At 39.4% G+C, this 19,806-nt stretch overlaps 2 protein-coding genes and 1 pseudogene across 2 annotated transcripts; 1 reads left to right on the top strand and 2 right to left on the bottom strand.

Annotated features, from left to right (window-relative positions):
• The window catches only part of LOC131784948 (uncharacterized), a 7,892-nt pseudogene extending 3,962 nt beyond the window's left edge, over positions 1 to 3,930 (bottom strand).
• Positions 3,931 to 6,202: 2,272 nt separating this feature from the next.
• On the top strand, positions 6,203 to 16,107 carry LOC131784933 (uncharacterized). The gene is made up of 15 exons (XM_059101776.2): positions 6,203 to 6,260; positions 6,587 to 6,733; positions 7,348 to 7,491; positions 8,675 to 8,806; positions 9,739 to 9,796; positions 10,002 to 10,144; positions 10,805 to 10,873; positions 11,155 to 11,236; positions 11,647 to 11,753; positions 12,568 to 12,684; positions 12,973 to 13,060; positions 13,410 to 13,564; positions 13,849 to 13,938; positions 14,733 to 14,897; positions 15,703 to 16,107. Exons 1-15 carry the CDS (start codon positions 6,207 to 6,209, stop codon positions 15,859 to 15,861), a joined length of 1,710 nt encoding a protein of 569 aa, XP_058957759.2. The 5' UTR covers positions 6,203 to 6,206; the 3' UTR covers positions 15,862 to 16,107.
• Positions 16,108 to 16,889: 782 nt separating this feature from the next.
• On the bottom strand, positions 16,890 to 18,507 carry LOC131784934 (substance-P receptor-like). The gene has a single exon (XM_059101777.2). It carries the CDS (start codon positions 18,323 to 18,325, stop codon positions 17,279 to 17,281), a length of 1,047 nt encoding a protein of 348 aa, XP_058957760.2. The 5' UTR covers positions 18,326 to 18,507; the 3' UTR covers positions 16,890 to 17,278.
• Positions 18,508 to 19,806: the final 1,299 nt, after the last annotated feature.

The following is a 19,806-nucleotide window of genomic DNA, read 5'->3' as shown; positions in this document are numbered from 1 at the left end:
CAATCCACACAAAAAGATGTTATTGAGCGGTAATTTTGGATCGGACAGAATCGCGAACGCTTGAAAGCCATGAAAGCATTGAATGCCTTGTATGTCTTGTATGCCAAGTATGCCAATGTCTTAGTTGAAAACGTAAACTCGTTGTAAAAAGCAAAATCTGAAATCTGAAACCAAACTGCATATACTCTATGCAATCTATTGAACAACACTAATACCGTGAGACTGAAAAACAAAATTAAAATGGATGCAAACTGCTAGTGAAGAAAGACGCCATGTTGGATTCACTTGATGCCAGGGAACGTAGTTACGATAACAGTGCGAATGGTATTAATTTCACGATCAGAAAGGTGAATCTTATGTTTGTTTTCATTGTAGTTGTATGGATATTCTTTTTTAATAAATACATGATCCAAAATCCCGTGTTTTTTGTGTATATTGTTATTATGTCAAGTATTGTTTACGCAATTGTCTTGTCACTGGCGACCCAAGGCCACGTTTCGAGAAAGAGCCAACGATTAATTCACGAACGCGTCACGCGTTGTGTGACTCAAAGTAAGTTATTTTAGGAACCGTTGAAAATTTGAACACATTATAGGGAATAGTATAGGGAACGAAATATGGTCGATTTACAACGATAAATATCTCGAAATATGAAGATTTTTCTCGTAAAATCAATAAAACTTACTCATACCCTGTGTATCCGTTGTAGTTTCTGGCGATTGTTGCCGTTTTAAGCTTGCTTTACCATCACTATTATTCACGTCATCTACTTTTATTACATTGGTAAAATCTGTACAGACATCACACCAACCAACTATGTTGAAGGCTTGAAATTATATTACGACAGTTTATTTTTGGTTACATTTATTTTACCACAAAATATCTGTGTGTGAGGTAATTCGACATTTTCATTCTTTCCCGCGTTAACAATCTTCTTTCCTTTTGTAAGAATGTAGACCACTTACAATGTTTCAAGTAATCCACCCACCCTACAAAAAATAACTCTTGCATGCATAGCATGCCTATGTTTTGAGACAGGTGTATGCCCTTGGCCAGACTTGAGCTCACTATTTCAGTATACTAGTCCGACACGCGTAGTATCACTACACTTGATTCCACGGATCCAGTACCATCCAGGTATCCCAGTTACCCTGCTCACAGGGTCTAGTTTTTTTCCTCCGCCACAAAATGGAAAAATTGCGCAATAGTACCCAGAGGTCATTGGGCCCTCAACACCATGACAACTAACTGTAATCCAATGAGGTGTTCACATACTGATCACGCGTGTTATCCTCAACACCATGACAACTAACTGTGATCCAATGAGGTGTTCACATACTGATCACGCGTGTTATCCCTCAACACCATGACAACTAACTGTGATCCAATGAGGTGTTCACATGCTGATCACGCGTGTTATGTTGATGATGATTGACGTTGTCATGCACAGACAGGGCCGGGTCACATGACGAACACGAGCTTTTGCTTATAAATCTCTTTGGTCAGTTGTTTTGTATTTCAACGTATTTGGATTGCGATCTCCTGGAGCATTATAGCGCAAACGCGCAAAATACTTACAGACGCATATACAAGTCGTATTAATCGCGGCTAATCCACACTGAAAGATGTTAATGAGCGGTAATTTTGGAACGGATTGAGTCGCGAACGCTTGAAAGCCATGAAAGCCTTGAATGCCTTGTAAGCTAAGTATGCCAATGTCTTAGTTGAAAAACGTTCACTTGTTGTAAAAAGCAAAATCTGAAATCTGAAACCAAACTGCATTTACTCTATGCAATCTATTGAACAACGCTACTACCGTGAGACTGAAGAACATAACTATATGGGATGCAAACTGCTTGTGAAGAAAGACGACATGTTGGATTCACTTGATGGCAAGAAACGTAGCTACGATAACAGTACGAATGGTATTAATTTCACGATCAGAAAGGTGAATGTTTGTTTTCATTGTAGTTGTATGGATATTCTTTTTTAATAAATACGTGATCCAAAACCCTGTGTTTTTTTGTGTATAATGTTGTTATGTTAAATATTGTTTACGCAATTGTCTTGTCACAAGCGGCCCAAGCTCACGTCTCGAGAAAAAGCCAACGATTAATTCATGAACGCGTCACGCGTTGTGTGACTCGGTGTTAAGTTACGAGAGGAACTGCACGTTATAAGGAATAGTACAGGGAACGAAGTATGGTCGATTTACAACGATACATATTTCGAAATATGAACATTTTCTCGTAAAATGAATAAAACTTACTCATACCCTGTGTATCCGTTGTATTTTCTTGTGATTTCTGCCGTTTTAAGCTTGCTTTACCATCACTGTTGTTCACATCATCTACTTTTATTACGTTGATAAAATCTGTAGAGACATCACACCAACCAACTCGCGCGCAAAGTAAGAAGACTTTATTAAAGGCTTGAAATAATATTGCGATCGATTTTCATCAAGAAATGGGCCAGGAATATTCCACAATAGTGCAAATAATCGTGAAGGCGGATTGCAGAAAAGCGATTGCGTGACGCTTGGTAAGCTGTAAGATGACATGTTATTATATACCAGACGTAAAAACTCTTCAGATTCTTAGTCTGCATTTTGTACCCACTCTGCAGTCTGCAGTCTATATTTTGTATCCGGTCTGCAGTCTGCTGTCTGCATTTTGTATTAACAGGTATCCATGGCACCAATACAGTTTATTTTTGGTTACATTTATTCGCAAAACACACATAATCTACCACAAAATACCTGTGAGTGAGGTAATTCGACATTTTCTTTCTTTCCCACATTAATATTCTTCTTTCCTTTTGTAAGAATGTAGACATCACTCACAATGTTTCAAGTAATCCACCCACCCTACAAAAAAGGAACTCTTGCACGCATAGCATGCCTATGTTTTGAAATAGGTTATGCCCTTGGCCAGACTTGAGCGCACTATTTCAGTATACTAGTCCGACACCCGTAGTATCACTACACTTGATTCCAAGGATCCAGTACCATCCAGGTATTCCAGTTACCCTGCTCACAGGGTCTAGTTCTTTATTATTCTCCGGAGATCGGAAGTGAAAATTAGCCAATCATAGTAGCTCATAAAGTGGCTCGGTGGCCCTACAGAAAATGACAAGGTTTGTGCATGTGAGGTGAAATTTCCATTTCCTTTTGTTTGGATCACATCGCCCTCGCATGATTCACGAGTGATTGCGCCGCCAGTAGCCGAATAATCTCACTTGGAATAATTGAATTTGAAAAATCGGCAATTCTAAGCTAACTTGAGGGGCACCGATAGCGTTAAGTGGTTTGCTTGTCTCACCTTTTGTCGAAATTTGCATGACATATCAGTTACAATTAACGTATCGAATCGTTTTTTATAACCCGAGGCTTGATATGCATCACGACCATTCTTTAAAATTCATTTTGCCGAGAATTTTTTCACGCCGGCCGCTCCGATTAATTGCTTTTGTATTGAAAGCTCATGTACCGCAAATGTCGGCATCGAGACCTGTCATAATATTGATACAAAACCGTCTGCGAGCGCTTGATGGATATTTGATTATGGACAAGAAATCTCTGTTTTCATCCTTGATGAGATAGAAAGGGAAAAATTAACCCGGAGGTTTCATATTCCAGGCACATAGAGGGCACGTTACGTTGGTTAAATCAACGAACTTATTCGATCACATTTCGGTCAAGCCTCTTCGTACGCCAACGCAGCCGTTACCTATCGAATTTCTCATTTTTCCAAGCAACCTGTTGCAGTATGCAAAATTTTCTTTATACGAGGTCATTCGCCAGAAAAACTTCCTTTCCTAATATAATTGTCACATATAGATCTTTTTATCGATTACATCAATCAAATTTCGCCACCTTCATCGGAGGAGGGCCTTACCAACTGTGTTTCTGCACAAGGCACATTGGTACATGGCACGGGAGAGTGGGGTTATCAATGAGCAATTTTGGCTCGTGCAGTATCTTTTACTTATAAAGTATTGTACTCAAACTTAAACATTTTTTTCCCTTGTGTAATAATTTTTGTTGAAGCGCTAATGAACGCTTTGCCTGGGCTGGGTAGGGCTAGGACCCCCTCACCCCACCCCCGCGCAAAAAGGTGTACATTGTACTATTCACAACGCTTACTAATGTTCGCAATGCAGCATAATGCACACTATTTTATCGATGGCCACACACCACAGCTTGTTATCATGCAACGCCCTCAGGTAATTTGTGAAATCTATTTTCACGTGAAAATACTCACAAAAATAGCTGAGGTCAGTACCGAAAAGAACCCTTAATAGCTGTATTTAGGCCCGAATTTCCCCTTAGGGCTACTGGTGTAATAGAGCTACCGAAACGCCAACTGCAGGTTTTTCCAGACCAAAATAATACTTGATTCTCTGATTTAAAAAAAATTTACTAGTGTGTAAAAAAAAAACACAAATAAATAAATTTGAAAACATAAACAAAACGACGCTCTGCGAATGTGTCAGTTACGTAATACATTGGTCGTCCAAAGATATTGTTCCCCTGTCAATTTTTTCAGGGATTTGACTTTTTGCGAATTATCAGGAGCCCAAATTACTCATTGCATCAGGTGGGTGCATGACTATAAGACCACCTTGTTAGACTTTTCACGCGGGATTTCCAATCTGATTAAAGTTGAGAACCAGGTGACTTTCATGACCTATACCTCCTACATCAATAAGAAACAGTTTAAAATGCAATTTTTCAATGTCCGGTCACATTTCGTTTAAACGTACACTGGACCTTTCGTTTTTTTTGCGTTGATTGCCCCGTGGCAATCCCAGGACCCTTTGCGCATAGCAGAGGGATCCGATTACTGGCAACTCATTCATTACACAACATTACATTACCCTAAGCTTGCCACGAGTAAGAACGACTAACATTAGTTTGAATTTAGTTTACAGCAAAACATTTATATTTGTCAGTGAAATTCAATCCTTTTTTTATCGATAAAGAGAGGCTTCGGAGTATGTTTGATTGAGATTCACCGCACTGGTTTACGAGTTTTTTCAAGTTCCGTTTATTAATAAATGGTAATTTAAAACTGGACTTCTTTTGTTGTTTGTCAGGCCAACTATTTCAACGCAGTGATTCAACATATGAATATATAGTTTTCCATAGCTAGAATGAACATCAGAGTATATTTTCATGCGTGATGGGAAACTGTGTTGAAAATTGTGATGACGAGATGATGAAAGGTCACGTGATTGCCAATCACTTGACCGGAACATTGGCACATGGCAAGATCAAAGTGCCCGGGTCAAGTCAAGTCATGTGCTGCGTTGTCTTCTTTTTGACCAAGCAAGTGATTGAAGTAAGCATCTTGCTGACAGAAGACTTGCCTAACAAGGGAGAAAGGAGACCACCCTTAAATCAACGGTATGGTGCGAGCAGGCGAAAGAGAAAGTTTGAATTAACACAAACTGATGGCGTGAAATAAATAAATAAATAAATAAATAAATGGATGAATAAATAAATAAAGGAAAACGAGAGACAAATCGATCCTAAGAGAGTAAATTTCACAAAAGGAAAACCTGTAAAAAAGAAAAAATGATGCTTCGATAGGACCAGTTTGACTGTGGAATTACCTCCAATAGCTGACAAAGGTAAGCTACATTTTTGAGATCGGGGCAATTTTAATGGATTCTTTGTACCTCGCAAAGAAAGTTGATCATAAGTTATACACAAGATAACTAACGTGTACCCAAGCAATAACAATTGCCTGAATCGTGATAATAAGTTGATGAGGCAATAGGTTGTTAGGTATATTACGTAACTACTCACTAAAAACGTGTTCAACGTGGTTGGTCCCACGAGCCATGAGAGGGTATTACAAACACGTGAACTTGTCCATTTTGACATCCATTATGACTGTCATAATTTTGTTACCATAGACATTTATGCAGCTTTTCCCCCTTCTCAGTTTGATGTAATTTTTTAATAGAAGATTGATCAATTATTTTTCAAGTGGATGATACGAATAGCACTTGATAAAAACATTCAATCAAAACTTCATGGTGTCAAGAGGTTCTTTGGAAATTACGCATGGGCGTCGCGTCATACCATACTCCAGCGTCACGTTCTCCTTTTGATGAAAGACCCCCCTTCGTACGAGAGAGGACCGGGTAAGTTTGTTCTCCTTGTTCGTACCCAGGGATTTCTGGGATACATTTCTAATATGGCGGCTGTTTTGCACGGACGGCGAGTAGTTGACTTGCTTCCGGTAAAAATTGTGAGTGAGCGTTTTTATCTCAGTCACACAGAGATAGTGATTTTTTTGATAGGGTTCCTTTTCGTGTGCACTAGGAGCCTTAACATTCAGATCCAAGAGCATACATGTACATGAAGCGTTGAAATGTGCACTCCGCGTGCTTTTGATTGGAGTCATGAGAAATGTATTATTTTTCGGTGGCTTAGTACCGGTTGATTTTTCCACTAATGTCACGCTTTCCTTCAGTCAGTCTGTATGTTGCATGGGAGAGGGAAGGGGGGGGGGGCATTGTAATCATTTAGAACAACGGTGCACTGTACTTAACTTGCTGTCTGTATAATTTACAGATATTTGGTTGTCAGTATGTTCGATGTGCACGTTTGGCCAGGAAAGTTGCAGCCTCAAGTTCTCTGTCTCCTAAATCTACAAAACAGGTCAAAGAGCCGGTCAGACAGCCACATAAACAGCTAGTAAAACGAGTCAAACCTGATATGGTAATTCATTTATAACTAGCCTTGATTGTTATTCTTGGTTTTGTAGCTATTACCTTCAACCTTTTTCACCTTAACATCAGAATGCATATTCTCCATACTGTTCTCTATACATTTATCAAGGTGCTTTAAAAGGAGACTTTGTTTAACAATCAAGAGCTTCTTAAGTTTCTGACCATTTCCTTTATTTACCTGACCTCGATGAGTGATTTATAGGTGATACAGAAAGGGGACATTAGATGCTAGTTAATTTTGAGAGTTAAAACATTTCTGTTGTTCCTGTACATTTGGAATCAAACGAAACAGCATCTTTGAAAATATTTGACATGCTAGCTCTTTCACTCCTTAACTTCCAATCCTACTCTGAAGTCATGGGTCAATGCACATTTGACTAATTATTTTTCAGAGTTCATCCTTGTTTTGAGTTTTAGAGACCAGGTTATTTTACGTCTTTAGTGCAGGTATTTGACTGTTACGCTATAGTTTTTTACAAACTTTACATAATGTAAGTACACAAATGGCAAGTTGTGTGAGATACTCAAAACGTCACTCAGGCAATGATGGGGATAATATTTTGAAAACCTGAATCTTGTTGTCTTTTTTTGTATAACACACAGGATATGAAGTCTGCACTTTCAAGACAACTGAGCAGGAGGAGAGATTTGGCTTCTCAAAAAAGACCACTACAGGAGCAGCAGAGTAACAAAGAGACAATATCAAAAGGACGCAAAGAAATTGTCATTGAGCCATCTTGTTCTGAGGTGCACATGCAGAATTGATATTGATAACTGTAGCAGTGAGTAATAAGATGGTGAATTTTTACAAGCCACATAACTAATGCTACAACTTCTAATGTAATTAGGTGTGGCAAATGGTGCAGCACTGGGTGCTAGAGTATAAAAGGTGACCCAAGGTTCCCCAAGGGGGAGATGTTGTGGCCTGATGGTTAGTCCACTGCACTCCAGGTTGATAGCTCTGGGCTCAAGAACTGGCCAGGTCATTGTGTTGTGCTCCAAGGAAAAACATGCCCTCAAGGTGCCTTCCTCCACCCAGGAGTATAAATGGGTGGAGGCAAACTGTCAGGGATGCCTGATGAAATACTTGGGGGTAACCTTGCACTGAATACCCCATCCAAGGGGGAGTAGTAATGCTCTTAGCTGCTTCATGTTATGGAAATTAGGATAAGCTCCTGCTGGATTGGACACTTGGCTTGAGTAGAGACTTAACCTTCCTTTACCCAGGTCTCCCAAAAGTTTTTTGGTACCCATTGAAACTCCTGAGTGGAGAGGGGGTGGTTCTAGAGTAAAGTGGTTTTCCCAAGAACACAGGGCTAGAACCTAGAATTTCTAATCCAGAGTCCATTACACTGACAACAGGGATCTTACAACATGCACAAGGAAAAATAGATGGTTAGCTCAACATAACATGTGTGGTTAGTTTCAAGTCTCAGCCTACATATACCAACCCCTGAAATTACAGGTTATCTCTTCTCTTTCATCTGACCTTCCTCTAGCAGTCTTGTCAGACCTGGGTAATGACTGATCATGCTAATAACTTGAGATCCTGCTCAGTAAATTACCTTTCAAAACTGCTGAGACATGCAAACATCTTTGGAGGCAACAAAATTAAATAACTTACTGATTACTCAAAACTGTTATCATGCCATCAACGGATTGAAAGTCAGCTTGTGTGGTATGCTGTAAGATTTTATTACATTTCTTAATACATGTGCTATGATTGGTCAATTAAGTAGGCCATATTTAATATCCCCCCCCTCTATTTGGACTCAGAGATAAAACAGATATCTTAACTTGTTATCCCAGTCGATAACTTACAGTACAGACCTGAAATTCAGTTAAGATACAAATGTTGCAAAATACTTACATAAATGTAAACAATTTTTTAGTTTAACAATTGCTTTTTTTTGCTGATTTTCTCATTTAGAATCCTGCATTCAGGCCAGACAAAGATGTAGATATTGAGTTACAAGTTTCATCATTTAGCCCTCTTGGATTAAGAGAGGATGTGTTGAAGGCTTTGTACAATATAAATGTTACAAAACCCACAGTCATTCAGGTGCATGAATTTGGAAAATTTTGAAATTATTCTGAAGCAATCATGGCTTGTTATTGTGGTGTACATGTAGCATTACAGGCCAAGTTTGTTATACAGTTAAGCCTTATTGTTTAGGTCTTATTTGGTTGACCAAATTTTCTTCAATTTTTATCTGGAATTATCAGTTCAATTTAATTATTATTTATCACATCCATTTTGATATCACTGATGATCCTTGCAATCTGATTGGCTCTCTGCAGTGCAATACTCTAAATTGCATCTCTTTTCCCACCTAATAAGAAAATAACACTAAAGAAAACAAAAACAACCGGTCAGATTTTAAGACGCGTTCAAAGTAACCAATCAGATTGCAGGAAAATGATGGGCAAGGAAACCATCAGGCTGAAGACCAACATTTTTTTCTAATCAAAATTTTGCAATTTCAAAATGGATATGTTCTGTTAGATGTAATGAATAAACAGTTACAAAAACAACAAAAAGGAAAGAAATATGAATGCAATTAGATGGTAATTGGTTTTCCTTTTGTGCAATTTTTTCCGAAATTATACTTGTGATTTCAAAATGAACTTGCACTGTAGGTTTGTTTGATTTTGAAATTGTACAGATGATCTCAGATCAAATTGTACTCTACTCAGTTCAATTATCATTATTTATCATCACCTTAAGCTTTCACAAAGCAGAATTACAGTACTTAGCCAGATTTTGACAGCTCAAGACTTACTGAAAACCCAAGTAATTTTGACTGTGGCAGCATCTTTAAAAGAATGTCTGCTAGTTTTACATTTCAAAAGGAATTCTCAGAGCACACTTATCAATTAGCTTATTTGTAAGTACTGACACACAGGAATACATTTTTGTTATCTAAAAAACTTGTTCAAATGTACATATTTAACACATAGAAATTCACTAAAATTTTGGTTTTAAATTTGCAGATGGTAACAATTCCCCCATTACTTAAAAGAGAGCATGTGCTTTGTGCTGCACAAACAGGTATTGAACTGGTTAATTGCTGTAGATAACGGGACAAATTTATCAGGCAGGGGTTGTCATCTTGATGTAACTCCAAATTCTCCTGGCTGATTTACAAGGTAAAGTAAAGCAACGAGACAGGAGAATTACAATAAGACCCTAGGAATGAGAGCCACAGGCCGCAAATTTTACAGTCCTTTGATTGAGAGACTGATTATTATTCCAGGGACTGGAAAAACTCTTGCTTACCTGGCGCCAGTGGTTCACCATCTGAGAGAAGACGAGCGCAAACATGGTGTCATAACGCGTCTGAAACGACCACGAGCATGTATTGTTGTTCCAGGCAGGGAACTTGCTATTCAAGTGTTAGTAAGTATCTTTGTCTCTCTTCTCTAATCTTAGAACTCGTAAAATGAAAAGTTAGATTCTTGGCAATCTCTGAGCTAAGTGGCTCCTTAAGTTAAATTGGACAGCTTTTCTGACTGGTTGCCTTTTGTAGAGCATTATGTTGGCGAAAGACTTTCCTTAAGGCGGTAGAAATGTAGCCCGACTGGAGCGCAAATTACAAGAAACTTATTCCCCATCGAGTTATCGACATTGCTGATCCTAGCAGTATGCAGAACGCGTGTCATATGAACTTTGTAATAGACCTCGCTAGCCGTAGAGTCTCTGTGGCTCAGTGGTAGAGCATCGCAGCGCGGAATCCGAAGGTCAGAGGTTCGATTCCTCATGGGGACTCAGAAGTTTTGCTTTGTCTCACGCTCGTGACAGGACGAAAAACAACTTTCCCCAATAAGATTAATTGTTCCATTCAGATTTGTCTTTCAAATTGACTTCATTTGCGTTGGCCTTAAATGGGTCTGTAACACACACAGGCGTGTTAAATCATGTATCGTCATGAATAAAGTGTAAATTAAAAGCTTCACCTTACTAGACACAAGTACAGAATGATCGTGGCAGGTGAGGTGCAATTTATGCAATGGTGAACACTTGCATGACTTGTACCCTTTCTTTTTTTTTTTTCTCCAGGAAGTTGCTAAGTCATTAAGTCATCATGCACGCTTTAAATCAGTTGGCATTATCGGCGGACGGAAAAAGGTGAGAGAGTTCAAAAGTATAGCCAAGGGCGGGGTACCTTAAGTGGTAATTTGTATTAAAGGGGGTGATTTTCAATGATAACACAGCCTGTGATGCATGTAAATGTCAGTGGGTCCTCTGTGCAGTTACCTTCCTCCCCCTTCCCCCCCCCCCCCCACACCCTTTCCTTCTCCCTTAAATGGAAATATCCCACGCGCTTGAAGTTGTTTTGTCGAGGTCGATTAGTAATGAAGTAACACGTTTATAACTAAACTGCTGGCTGTAAAATGTTTCTCTCACAGAAATTTATGAAAAGAGACCTTGCGTCTCCCGTGGATCTCGTGGTTGCCACTCCAGGAACGTTACTTCAATTTCGTCAGAAAGGTACGTACCTTATTGGAACTGATCTTACAAGCGCTTACCGAAGATAAAGTGACCGGCTTGCGTGACACGTGCTTATGTTATCGGTCACGCTCCGAGTGCGCTGAGTTATTCACCGAACGACTCTTAAAAAAGGACCTAGAATACTCATAGTTCTTTATTTTCACTGTGATTTTCAGGGGTATCAATAACTTTTTCATAAGACGGTTGCTGAAAATCTAATAGGCAGCCGTAGCCAGAAAAGGGGTGGTAAGGCAAAAACCCAAACACGAGGGCCTGCTCTCGGACTAAACAGACAGCGGTGAGGGGTCTTATAAGCGGCGGTCCGGTAACCGGCTTTTTTGAAACCTCAGGGATTCTTGTCCCCGTTTTTGTCCTTACTAATGAGTGGTTTCTACTCCTTTTTTTTTTAGATCGTTTGTTTTTCTCGGATTTGTCGTATTTGGTAATTGATGAAGCGGATTCCATGTTTGATTCCTCGTTCAAATCAGACACAATGGAAATTCTCCAATCGATCTCGGTGAGCCGACACGTACCATCGTATATTTTTCTTTGCATACGCGCTTGACGTACGCACAGCACATCCCTAACTGAGTGATTTCTACAGGGTGTTAATTTACAACCGGCAACCCACTTGGTAGAGACGCTTTGGTCTTTGCTCCTGACCCTTAAACTCCCATTAGTGACCAAAACCGAATTTCTCCTTACAATATCACCACAATATTAAGCGGACAAGCGATGAGAATAAAGAGAGATATCAATTAGTGGATTATGAATTGATCCAATACCAAATTCTTTAAACTATCATCAAAAGAATTGTATGGCAGACAGTTAGGAAAATTACTTATGAGATCTTAGGAGTGAAAGGGTTGATACAGGGTAAGATTGTCCAAGTACATTCCCTTGTTAATGCCATTGTGGTACGTTCTTTTGTAAGATTCTATTTATTTCTTTCCCTCGGGCTTTCTTCATCGAGGAGTATGAACGTTCACATGTGCTTTGAAAGGGGACAAATGCTTTGGAACCGTTCATTCCGCCCTGGGTTCGTAATACCATCCCTGTAGCTTCATTTTACACAAAACAGATACATTTTGGCTCAACCCGGAGTATTTGTGGGGAAAAAAATGCACTCGAAGGCAGACAAGTACTGTCGTTGTTGTTATTAAATTTTACATACCCTGTTGCGCTTTGATTTAATTTGTTGAATACATATTTTCAATTTGCCAATGGGTACTAGTTGGTCATTCAATCACCTCTCATATTTCATCCCAAATCATTGTTTTATTTCATGTTTTGTTCGGTTGCGACAACCACTTTATGTAACCTTGTTACAGATACGACAAGGTAGACCATCTCCTCCCAGCGAGCAGCCGGTGGACACACAAGTCACTATTGTCGGTGCAACGATGCCAAATGAGTTGGTGGTAGACACCTTACAGCGAATGCTTCCGGTAAGATGCAGTGTGATCAGCATGTCGGGTGTTTCTTTTTTGTTTTTGTTTTTTTTTCCTATAAGGAAATCGGTTGGATAGTTTTTATTCCTGTTTCGTTTATCTCTTTCAAGCCTCACGTGTGGGACATTTTTTCTCGTGACGCATATAAAGCAATAATCAGGAACTGTTTTTCTTTGATATTTGCAGTGAGGCGGTTCATTTTTTCCTGCATTTATTGCCTGGTCTCTTTGAAACAAAGGCCGCATGCGTCGTTGATTGTAACAAGCGAGTATATATTTCTTTCAGCGCTTAAAAACATGTTCTTCTGGTCTTCACCGCGTTCTTCCCCATATCAGACATAGGTTTGTAAAAATCAAGCAGGAGGAAAAGGCAGGTAAGAGAAACAAGGATGTCTGTGTTATAATAACTTCCTCTGTTTAGAGGGGACGGAACAAAAGTTCTTTGAGTTGTGAGAAGAAGTTTAAATATGCCGCGGTAGTAAAACTCTAGCCAAAGTTGGCTTTGAAGCAAAATTAAAATATCTTCCCCTGCATATGAAGTTTCGGATCTTAAATCAAAGTCCTGCAGCAGTACACAGGGATTTTAGTTTTTTTTAAGGACGAGTTTACCCTGAAATTCTGTCAACGATGTCTGTGAATTCTCTTGCATTCAACATTTTAAAAATTCGTCGAACTTAATTAAAGCTAGTCTAGTATTTTGTTTTATTTGTTTTATTTTTGCAGGCAAACTCCTAAGACTCCTAAGACACGACCTTCAAGATCCTTTTCAGCGAACTATCGTGTTCTGTAATACTACAGAGGCCTGCGATTTTGTGGGGCATTTTCTCGTAGAGAAGCGTATCAAATTTATCCGACTTCACAAAGTGCTTCCTTCCAAGGTAATAACTTTGCTAGCTCGTGATGGTTAGGTCAGTTCTAAGTTAACTCTTTACACCCTAACGTCAGCGTGCATGTTCCCCATACTGTTTTCTATACATTTCCTACTGCGCTAACAGGGAGAATTTGTTGAACAATCAAGAGGTTTTATAGTTGATGATCATTTCCTTTATTGGACATCTTAACGGATAGAATTTTTTTCCAATTTGTACTAAAAGGTTGAACAACAGGGAAAACGAACAGTTGTCCAATGTTTTTGTTTTGGGAATTTTTTTGCTTATTGAAGGTGAGGAGCAACTTATTTGAAGAGTTCCAAGAGGGAAGAGCAAGAGTTCTTGTTTGTACTGATATAGCATCTAGAGGAGTAGACCCTGATGTAAGTATGAACGAAGTTTACTTCATTCTGCTGAGCCGTGAAGGGGAACTCAGCGGTCAAAAGTGGGTGCATGCGCGAGGGGATTAATTCTGGCCGGCCGCTTGCCGATTTCCCGCGCAAAATTTCAAAGGGAACATAAGAAACAACCACTGTCTTGCAAAGTAAGCGAAAGAAATTGAAACGTCCGTAGAAATCTGTAAAAGAAAACAAGAGTAGGGGAAACTGAAAAGACACGACACTATTCGAGTACAAAACGTACGGGTTTTCTGTTGATTTGAGCTTCACCAAATGCGTCATACGCATATATCGTGACTTAGTGTCTTATGTTTGTGTTTGTTTGTACCTCATGTGGGATACCTTGATTATGAAAGCCTGTAGGCACGCCAACTAATGTTCAACGTCTAACCGCTGTGTACCTCAAGCCGTGGGTGCTTCAGTGCGCTCGCAATACTCTCCACACTAAAACAACCACGGCCGCATACTAGGCCTGAGTTGGGAATTATTTTGTTCATATACGCCACAATGTATACAATTTCTACAGTTCTCAGTTGAGGTGGCTCCAAGGATTGTGACCCGCGCACTGGCGTTATGTTTTTCTGGAGAATTTTTGATGTCTTTTCAAGATCACTAAAAGGGACCAAAATGTTATAAACAAGATTTGGACTGTTATCCTCCGTAATTGATATTATCGTCATGGCTTTCCTTCTTTAAGACAGAAAGCGGTCCATTGCTTTACTTTATTTCAAGTTTTCTGAACATTTAACCAGACTTTGTTCTCCCCACTCTCCCCTCAGGTAGGCCATGTGATCAACTTTGACTTCCCCACGTCGTTAGTGGACTATATTCACCGCGTGGGTAGAACTGGCCGTGTAACGACAGAGACGACATCAACAGGGGTGTCGGTAGCCACCAGTCTACTTACTCATAACCGGGATGTTAGAATGGCAAAGATAATTGAGGTAAGACGATGGTCTTTCCTTGTTTGTTGGTCATAATGTATATTAAAATAAAACACCGCTGAGAGAGGATGGCGTTGTTTGCCAGCTGGTAAAACGCGCAGCCCCAAACCGAATGGCCAAAAGTCATTTGAAACGATTTAAATACGATCGACCTGAAGAAACTAAAACTATTTCCGGTTTCCTGTCGAAAGAAATTGTGATTATGTAGCATCAGTAAGTAAAAATCTTAGCATGTTTGTCCAGGACATAGTCGAGAGAGTAGGCGTGATTTTGACGGGCGAGTGGTCAGTACTTTCGGATCAACATGATCAACTGCACACCTACCCCCTCCCCTAACCCAACATTAACCCGAACTTGTTCTCAGTTGACTGTTGGGTTAGGGAAGGGTAGGTGTGCAGTTGTTTAGATACTGACATTGATCCGTGTGCCGAAAATTGTAGCTGCCATAGTTGATCTCTACAGCAGCGGAAGGTTGGTGAGAGAAATAAATATAAATTTGTACTAAGGGGGGGGGGGTGGGGGAGCGACGGTCGAAAGGAAGGAGATGGAAGGGCTTCCTCCCCCACTGTCCACTCTGACTTTTCATCAAACATGGTCGGTCGGGTAAACGATTGCGCGCTTGTAACGTTAACTCGCGCTATTAAGACGCCTGTACTGCAGGTAAGCCATGACGTGGAATCGATGTCCTTTCTTTTTCAACAATTGCCTCATCTTGGTGATACGTTTACGACGGTCAGTGCCCTTTGGCGAATCGATTTATTGTAAAAGTATGTTCTATTGACATTACTGGCTTGTTCCATTGTAGCAAGCAGCTAAAAAACAGCGACGTCTGGAAGGTATCGAAATTCGCCCCAAGCGCCCCTCTGCAGAGCCTGGCCCCAGAGAGATCTGGGAAAATAAAGAAATAAACTTTAAAAAGTTGGATGATGAAGACTTTGACGAGGAAGATGTAGAGTTCACGTGACATGCGGTGTCTCAGATTGAAACAAACATTTCTTATTAATGGAAATATATCGTTAACACTACGAGTTACATGGATCCTTTGAAGTTCATAGTGAGCGTGTCTTTGGGCCCGTGCTTGTCTTGCGAAACGACTGTAAGCGCCTTATCAAGGAAAGTGAAGATATCTTATGACTAAAATGTCGACCAAAATGAAAGGAAAAAAAAAACGTTGAGAAACGTCATTAAAGATAAGTATATGTGCAGCTGAGTACGTCTTCAGTTTTTTTAATTTGTTCTGTTGACACTACAAGAATTATGTATGATTGTGTATAATTATTGTTAAAAAGTCTTCTTGTTTTAATTAATGTCTTTATTTTCAGTTATTAAAATTAGCATTAGTGCACTTGCTGGTTAAGAGCCATATCCCACACAAGACACAAGGATCTCTTCATTATACATTCATTCAACGTTATCAGAAGTGTAGATCATGCTTCTTACCTAAAATAAACAACTCTATGCAAATGAAGTGCCCAAGTTCCCCTCGCTTTTTTCTCCTCCGCTTCAATTACGCCGTCTGCTTATCTGCTCTGTTTTACCAAGTGAACGCCTGAAACAGGTTATGTTCGTTGATAAAATTGAAGCGAATATTTCTCCATTAGTTTCCGTCCTAGTGTACCTAATATTCTGGGTTAAGTAAGGTCTCGGTTATTTCCTGAGGAAACCGCGATAAGACAGCACTCAGCAGCTGTTTACACTTGTTGGCGTATGTCCAAAGATCGACGTACAGCCACCAATACTGGTGTGAAATAGCTTACGTACTTTTTTTGTTATAATTTATTGCGTAGAAAATAGTAAGATAAAGTGAAAAGATGAAGTGTGTCACGGATATTTAATCAGGCGGAAGTTAAGTACACTAATATTCTGGCACTGATTAAATGGGAAATGAATTTATCATTAGACGTGCGACGTGTGTCGAATGAGGCGTTATTATGTGTTTTATGCAGTATCAAACCCTTGAGTTTAATAAAGCATAAAACTTTGGTGAGCTCATTTCCTAATTAATTAATTTCTTTAAAAAACTCGTGCGTCGTGTTTCATTAGGGTTTCTAAACACTCGAAAATTAATATCGTGTTTGGATACCCTGATGGAACACGATGCACAAGTTTTTGAATTAGTACTTAAGACGCGATGAAATATTGAGTACTTTAGAAATGAAAAAGAGAAACAATCAAGTCTCCTAGCACCCAAATAACCAGAAATTGTGGTCATCAAAATTTAGGACGAAAACTGTGAGGGACACGTGGGGAAACTGTAGGCCTCTTGTGGCCTCGTAAAATTAAAGTCCGCTGTGTAAGAAATGAAAGCGCGAAAATTTCATTTTCTTAGAGTAGTAAAAGCTTTTCAATCAATTCCAAATACGATTTACTTTTTTCGTCAATCAAGTGATTGTTTCGCCTCCTTCATGGTTAGTCGCGGCCAGTTCCACTGAAACCTTTGCTGTTCTTCTCCGCACGCATTCTCGCCAAATATAAGCCAGAATTCTTTTGTCAAGAATCATGTACTCGACTGGTACGACGGTGAAACTGGAGTAAGCCAAGGAATACGACCATAGATACGCACAATGAACTTCCAAAGAGGAGAACCTGTTTCTTAATAACACCATGAGTGCAAACATTACCCATAAACTAAGATATGTTGTGATCATTACGATGCAAATCTTGGTGAGTTTGACTTCTCTTTTTACCACTGAAACACCCAGAGTGTCTCGTAAATGGGTTGAGTGATCCTGAACGTATTTTCGAATGGCGTAGAATCTGTAAAACACAATTGCAAGAGAAGGCAAGATCCACAGAGAAACGACGGCAATCATCACCGTCTTGCCAATGATTGCATGAGAGGAGACGTCTCGTCCGGGGCTGTAGCAGGCGTGTTCGCCCCGCACGGCAGTAAGGATATGTCCTGTTCCCCCGGCTGCAGCGGTACAACTTGCAAACAACCAAATGAAGACAAGGAAATATGCGGTCTTCTTGCAAGTTATTTCACGCAAAGGCGCGCGGCAGATGGCGTCATAGCGGTCTATACTTATGACAGCCAGTGTCATGATGTTCACAGCAAAACAAGTGAACATCGTGAAAAACCTTGACAAGCATATAGGGTTATCTGCAATACTCGATTGACTGTTTATAGCTCTTACATGAAGTGGTAGACTGATAAAACACGCCATGAGATCGACGCCTGCAAAATTTGTAATCAGTATTCTATCTGGCGTTAAACCCTGATGGCGATGCTTTAAAATCGTAAAAATTAGAATGATCAAGTTCGCGGCAGTGCCGTAAAAACACGATACTCCCAAAACTGCATTTAAAGCTGTCAATCCTGGACATTCGGCATTAGTTCTCAATGGTTGTGATTTTCCAAGAGCTAAACTGTAATTCGAAGTTGGAAACATACCGGCAATAAGATTCTCCTGTAGTTTTGTGTCCATATTTTAAAGACCCGATGCTAAATGGTCGTTTGCATTTGCGCATTTCGGATAACCGTATCACCTGTTCCCAAAATTATTTAAAAATGACTGAGATACCTGTTTCCAAGGTTATATCGCATTTAGGAAAAATTTCGCTATCATCTTCAGTCAGCTAGAGGTCTACTGATAAAGCGTGTCTACAGATAAAGCGTGTATGTATATATCATCATACAAGATGCTTTCATATGCTAATCACGACTCGAAACTGCACTGCACTATCTGTCTAGTGGTAACACAAAAATTGACATTTTGTATGAAAACGTCTCATTAGTTTCCGAACCAATCTCCACTGTAATCAATCTTTTAACAAGGTATGAATTAGCGCTCTTTGGAATAAAGCGAAGTCTAATCAATAAGTTTGCATTGACAATGAACTGATCAAGACTTTAATACTGTAAAGCAACAAACTACTAAAGAAAAACCTTAAAAAACAGAACGAAATCTACTTTATTCAAGCAGAGCAAACAAAAAAAAAATGTACATTTCGACCATACCGTATTTTAATGAAGCATTTTACTTCACGTCAAGAACTAATTACTTGAAGAAAATGTTATGTTCGAGAAGCAAGCGAGTGAATAAAAGGTCGTCTTCACTTATTAATTTCAGATCATGTGGTGATTTCCCACACGAAATACAATATTTGCAATAACATGGGTGTAAGCCGAGTGAAGTGGTAACTCTTCAAAGCCTGAATGACACTTTAGTTAGCAAGGATTACACGATTTTGTTTTTAGCCTTGGGAAAATTTAAATATCTGCTTGAGAAATAAACGGCTCATATGCGAAAAATTGGTTGGTAGTGAGATAAAAACAATCTTTTTAACGGCGAATTATTCATTTGTACCAAATTCTCTCGTCAATTTATCCCTTTCTAACCTTTTGGCTCCTCGTTATTTTCGTATGTATCGGTTATTTAAGACATTTTATCCAGTAACATTAAGTCATTTATAGTTTTTGGATGGGAAATTGATTTCTAAAACTACCTCTCTAATGGTTTAATCAAACGATGTGTAAACTTCAAACGGCTGAAACAACAACGCTTCCTTCCTGCTGTTAATGTACAATTTAGGGCGAGAATTACAACTCGTGGATAATGCCTATTAACACATACATGGTATTTGTTCGCGGCCATCTTAATCAATAGACAAATTTTCCGATTTTTAATAAAGCGCTCAGTAAGTCAGCATTGATGAAAAACGTGAATAATACATTATTTGTGGAAAAAAATCCCCAATTTAAAAAAGAGACATCGCTAGGGTTCCATATCATCTATTGAACGATTAATTATGTCGGCAGTACGACCATATCGTGAAGAAACGCATAAAATTATACACTTTATCCAAGATATCTGAGACACGAGGCGCGCCTGGGTTTCAACAACTGTCTTGAATTCTCACAAACTCGAGTGTCAAGAGGAGGCTACCCAAAATACGGAAGAAGTCA

This window comes from Pocillopora verrucosa, chromosome 7, assembly GCF_036669915.1.
Source record: "Pocillopora verrucosa isolate sample1 chromosome 7, ASM3666991v2, whole genome shotgun sequence".
NCBI classification, from domain to species: domain Eukaryota; kingdom Metazoa; phylum Cnidaria; class Anthozoa; order Scleractinia; family Pocilloporidae; genus Pocillopora; species Pocillopora verrucosa.
Note: the sequence above shows the minus strand (reverse complement) of the source record. Positions and strands in the feature narration are given on the sequence as shown.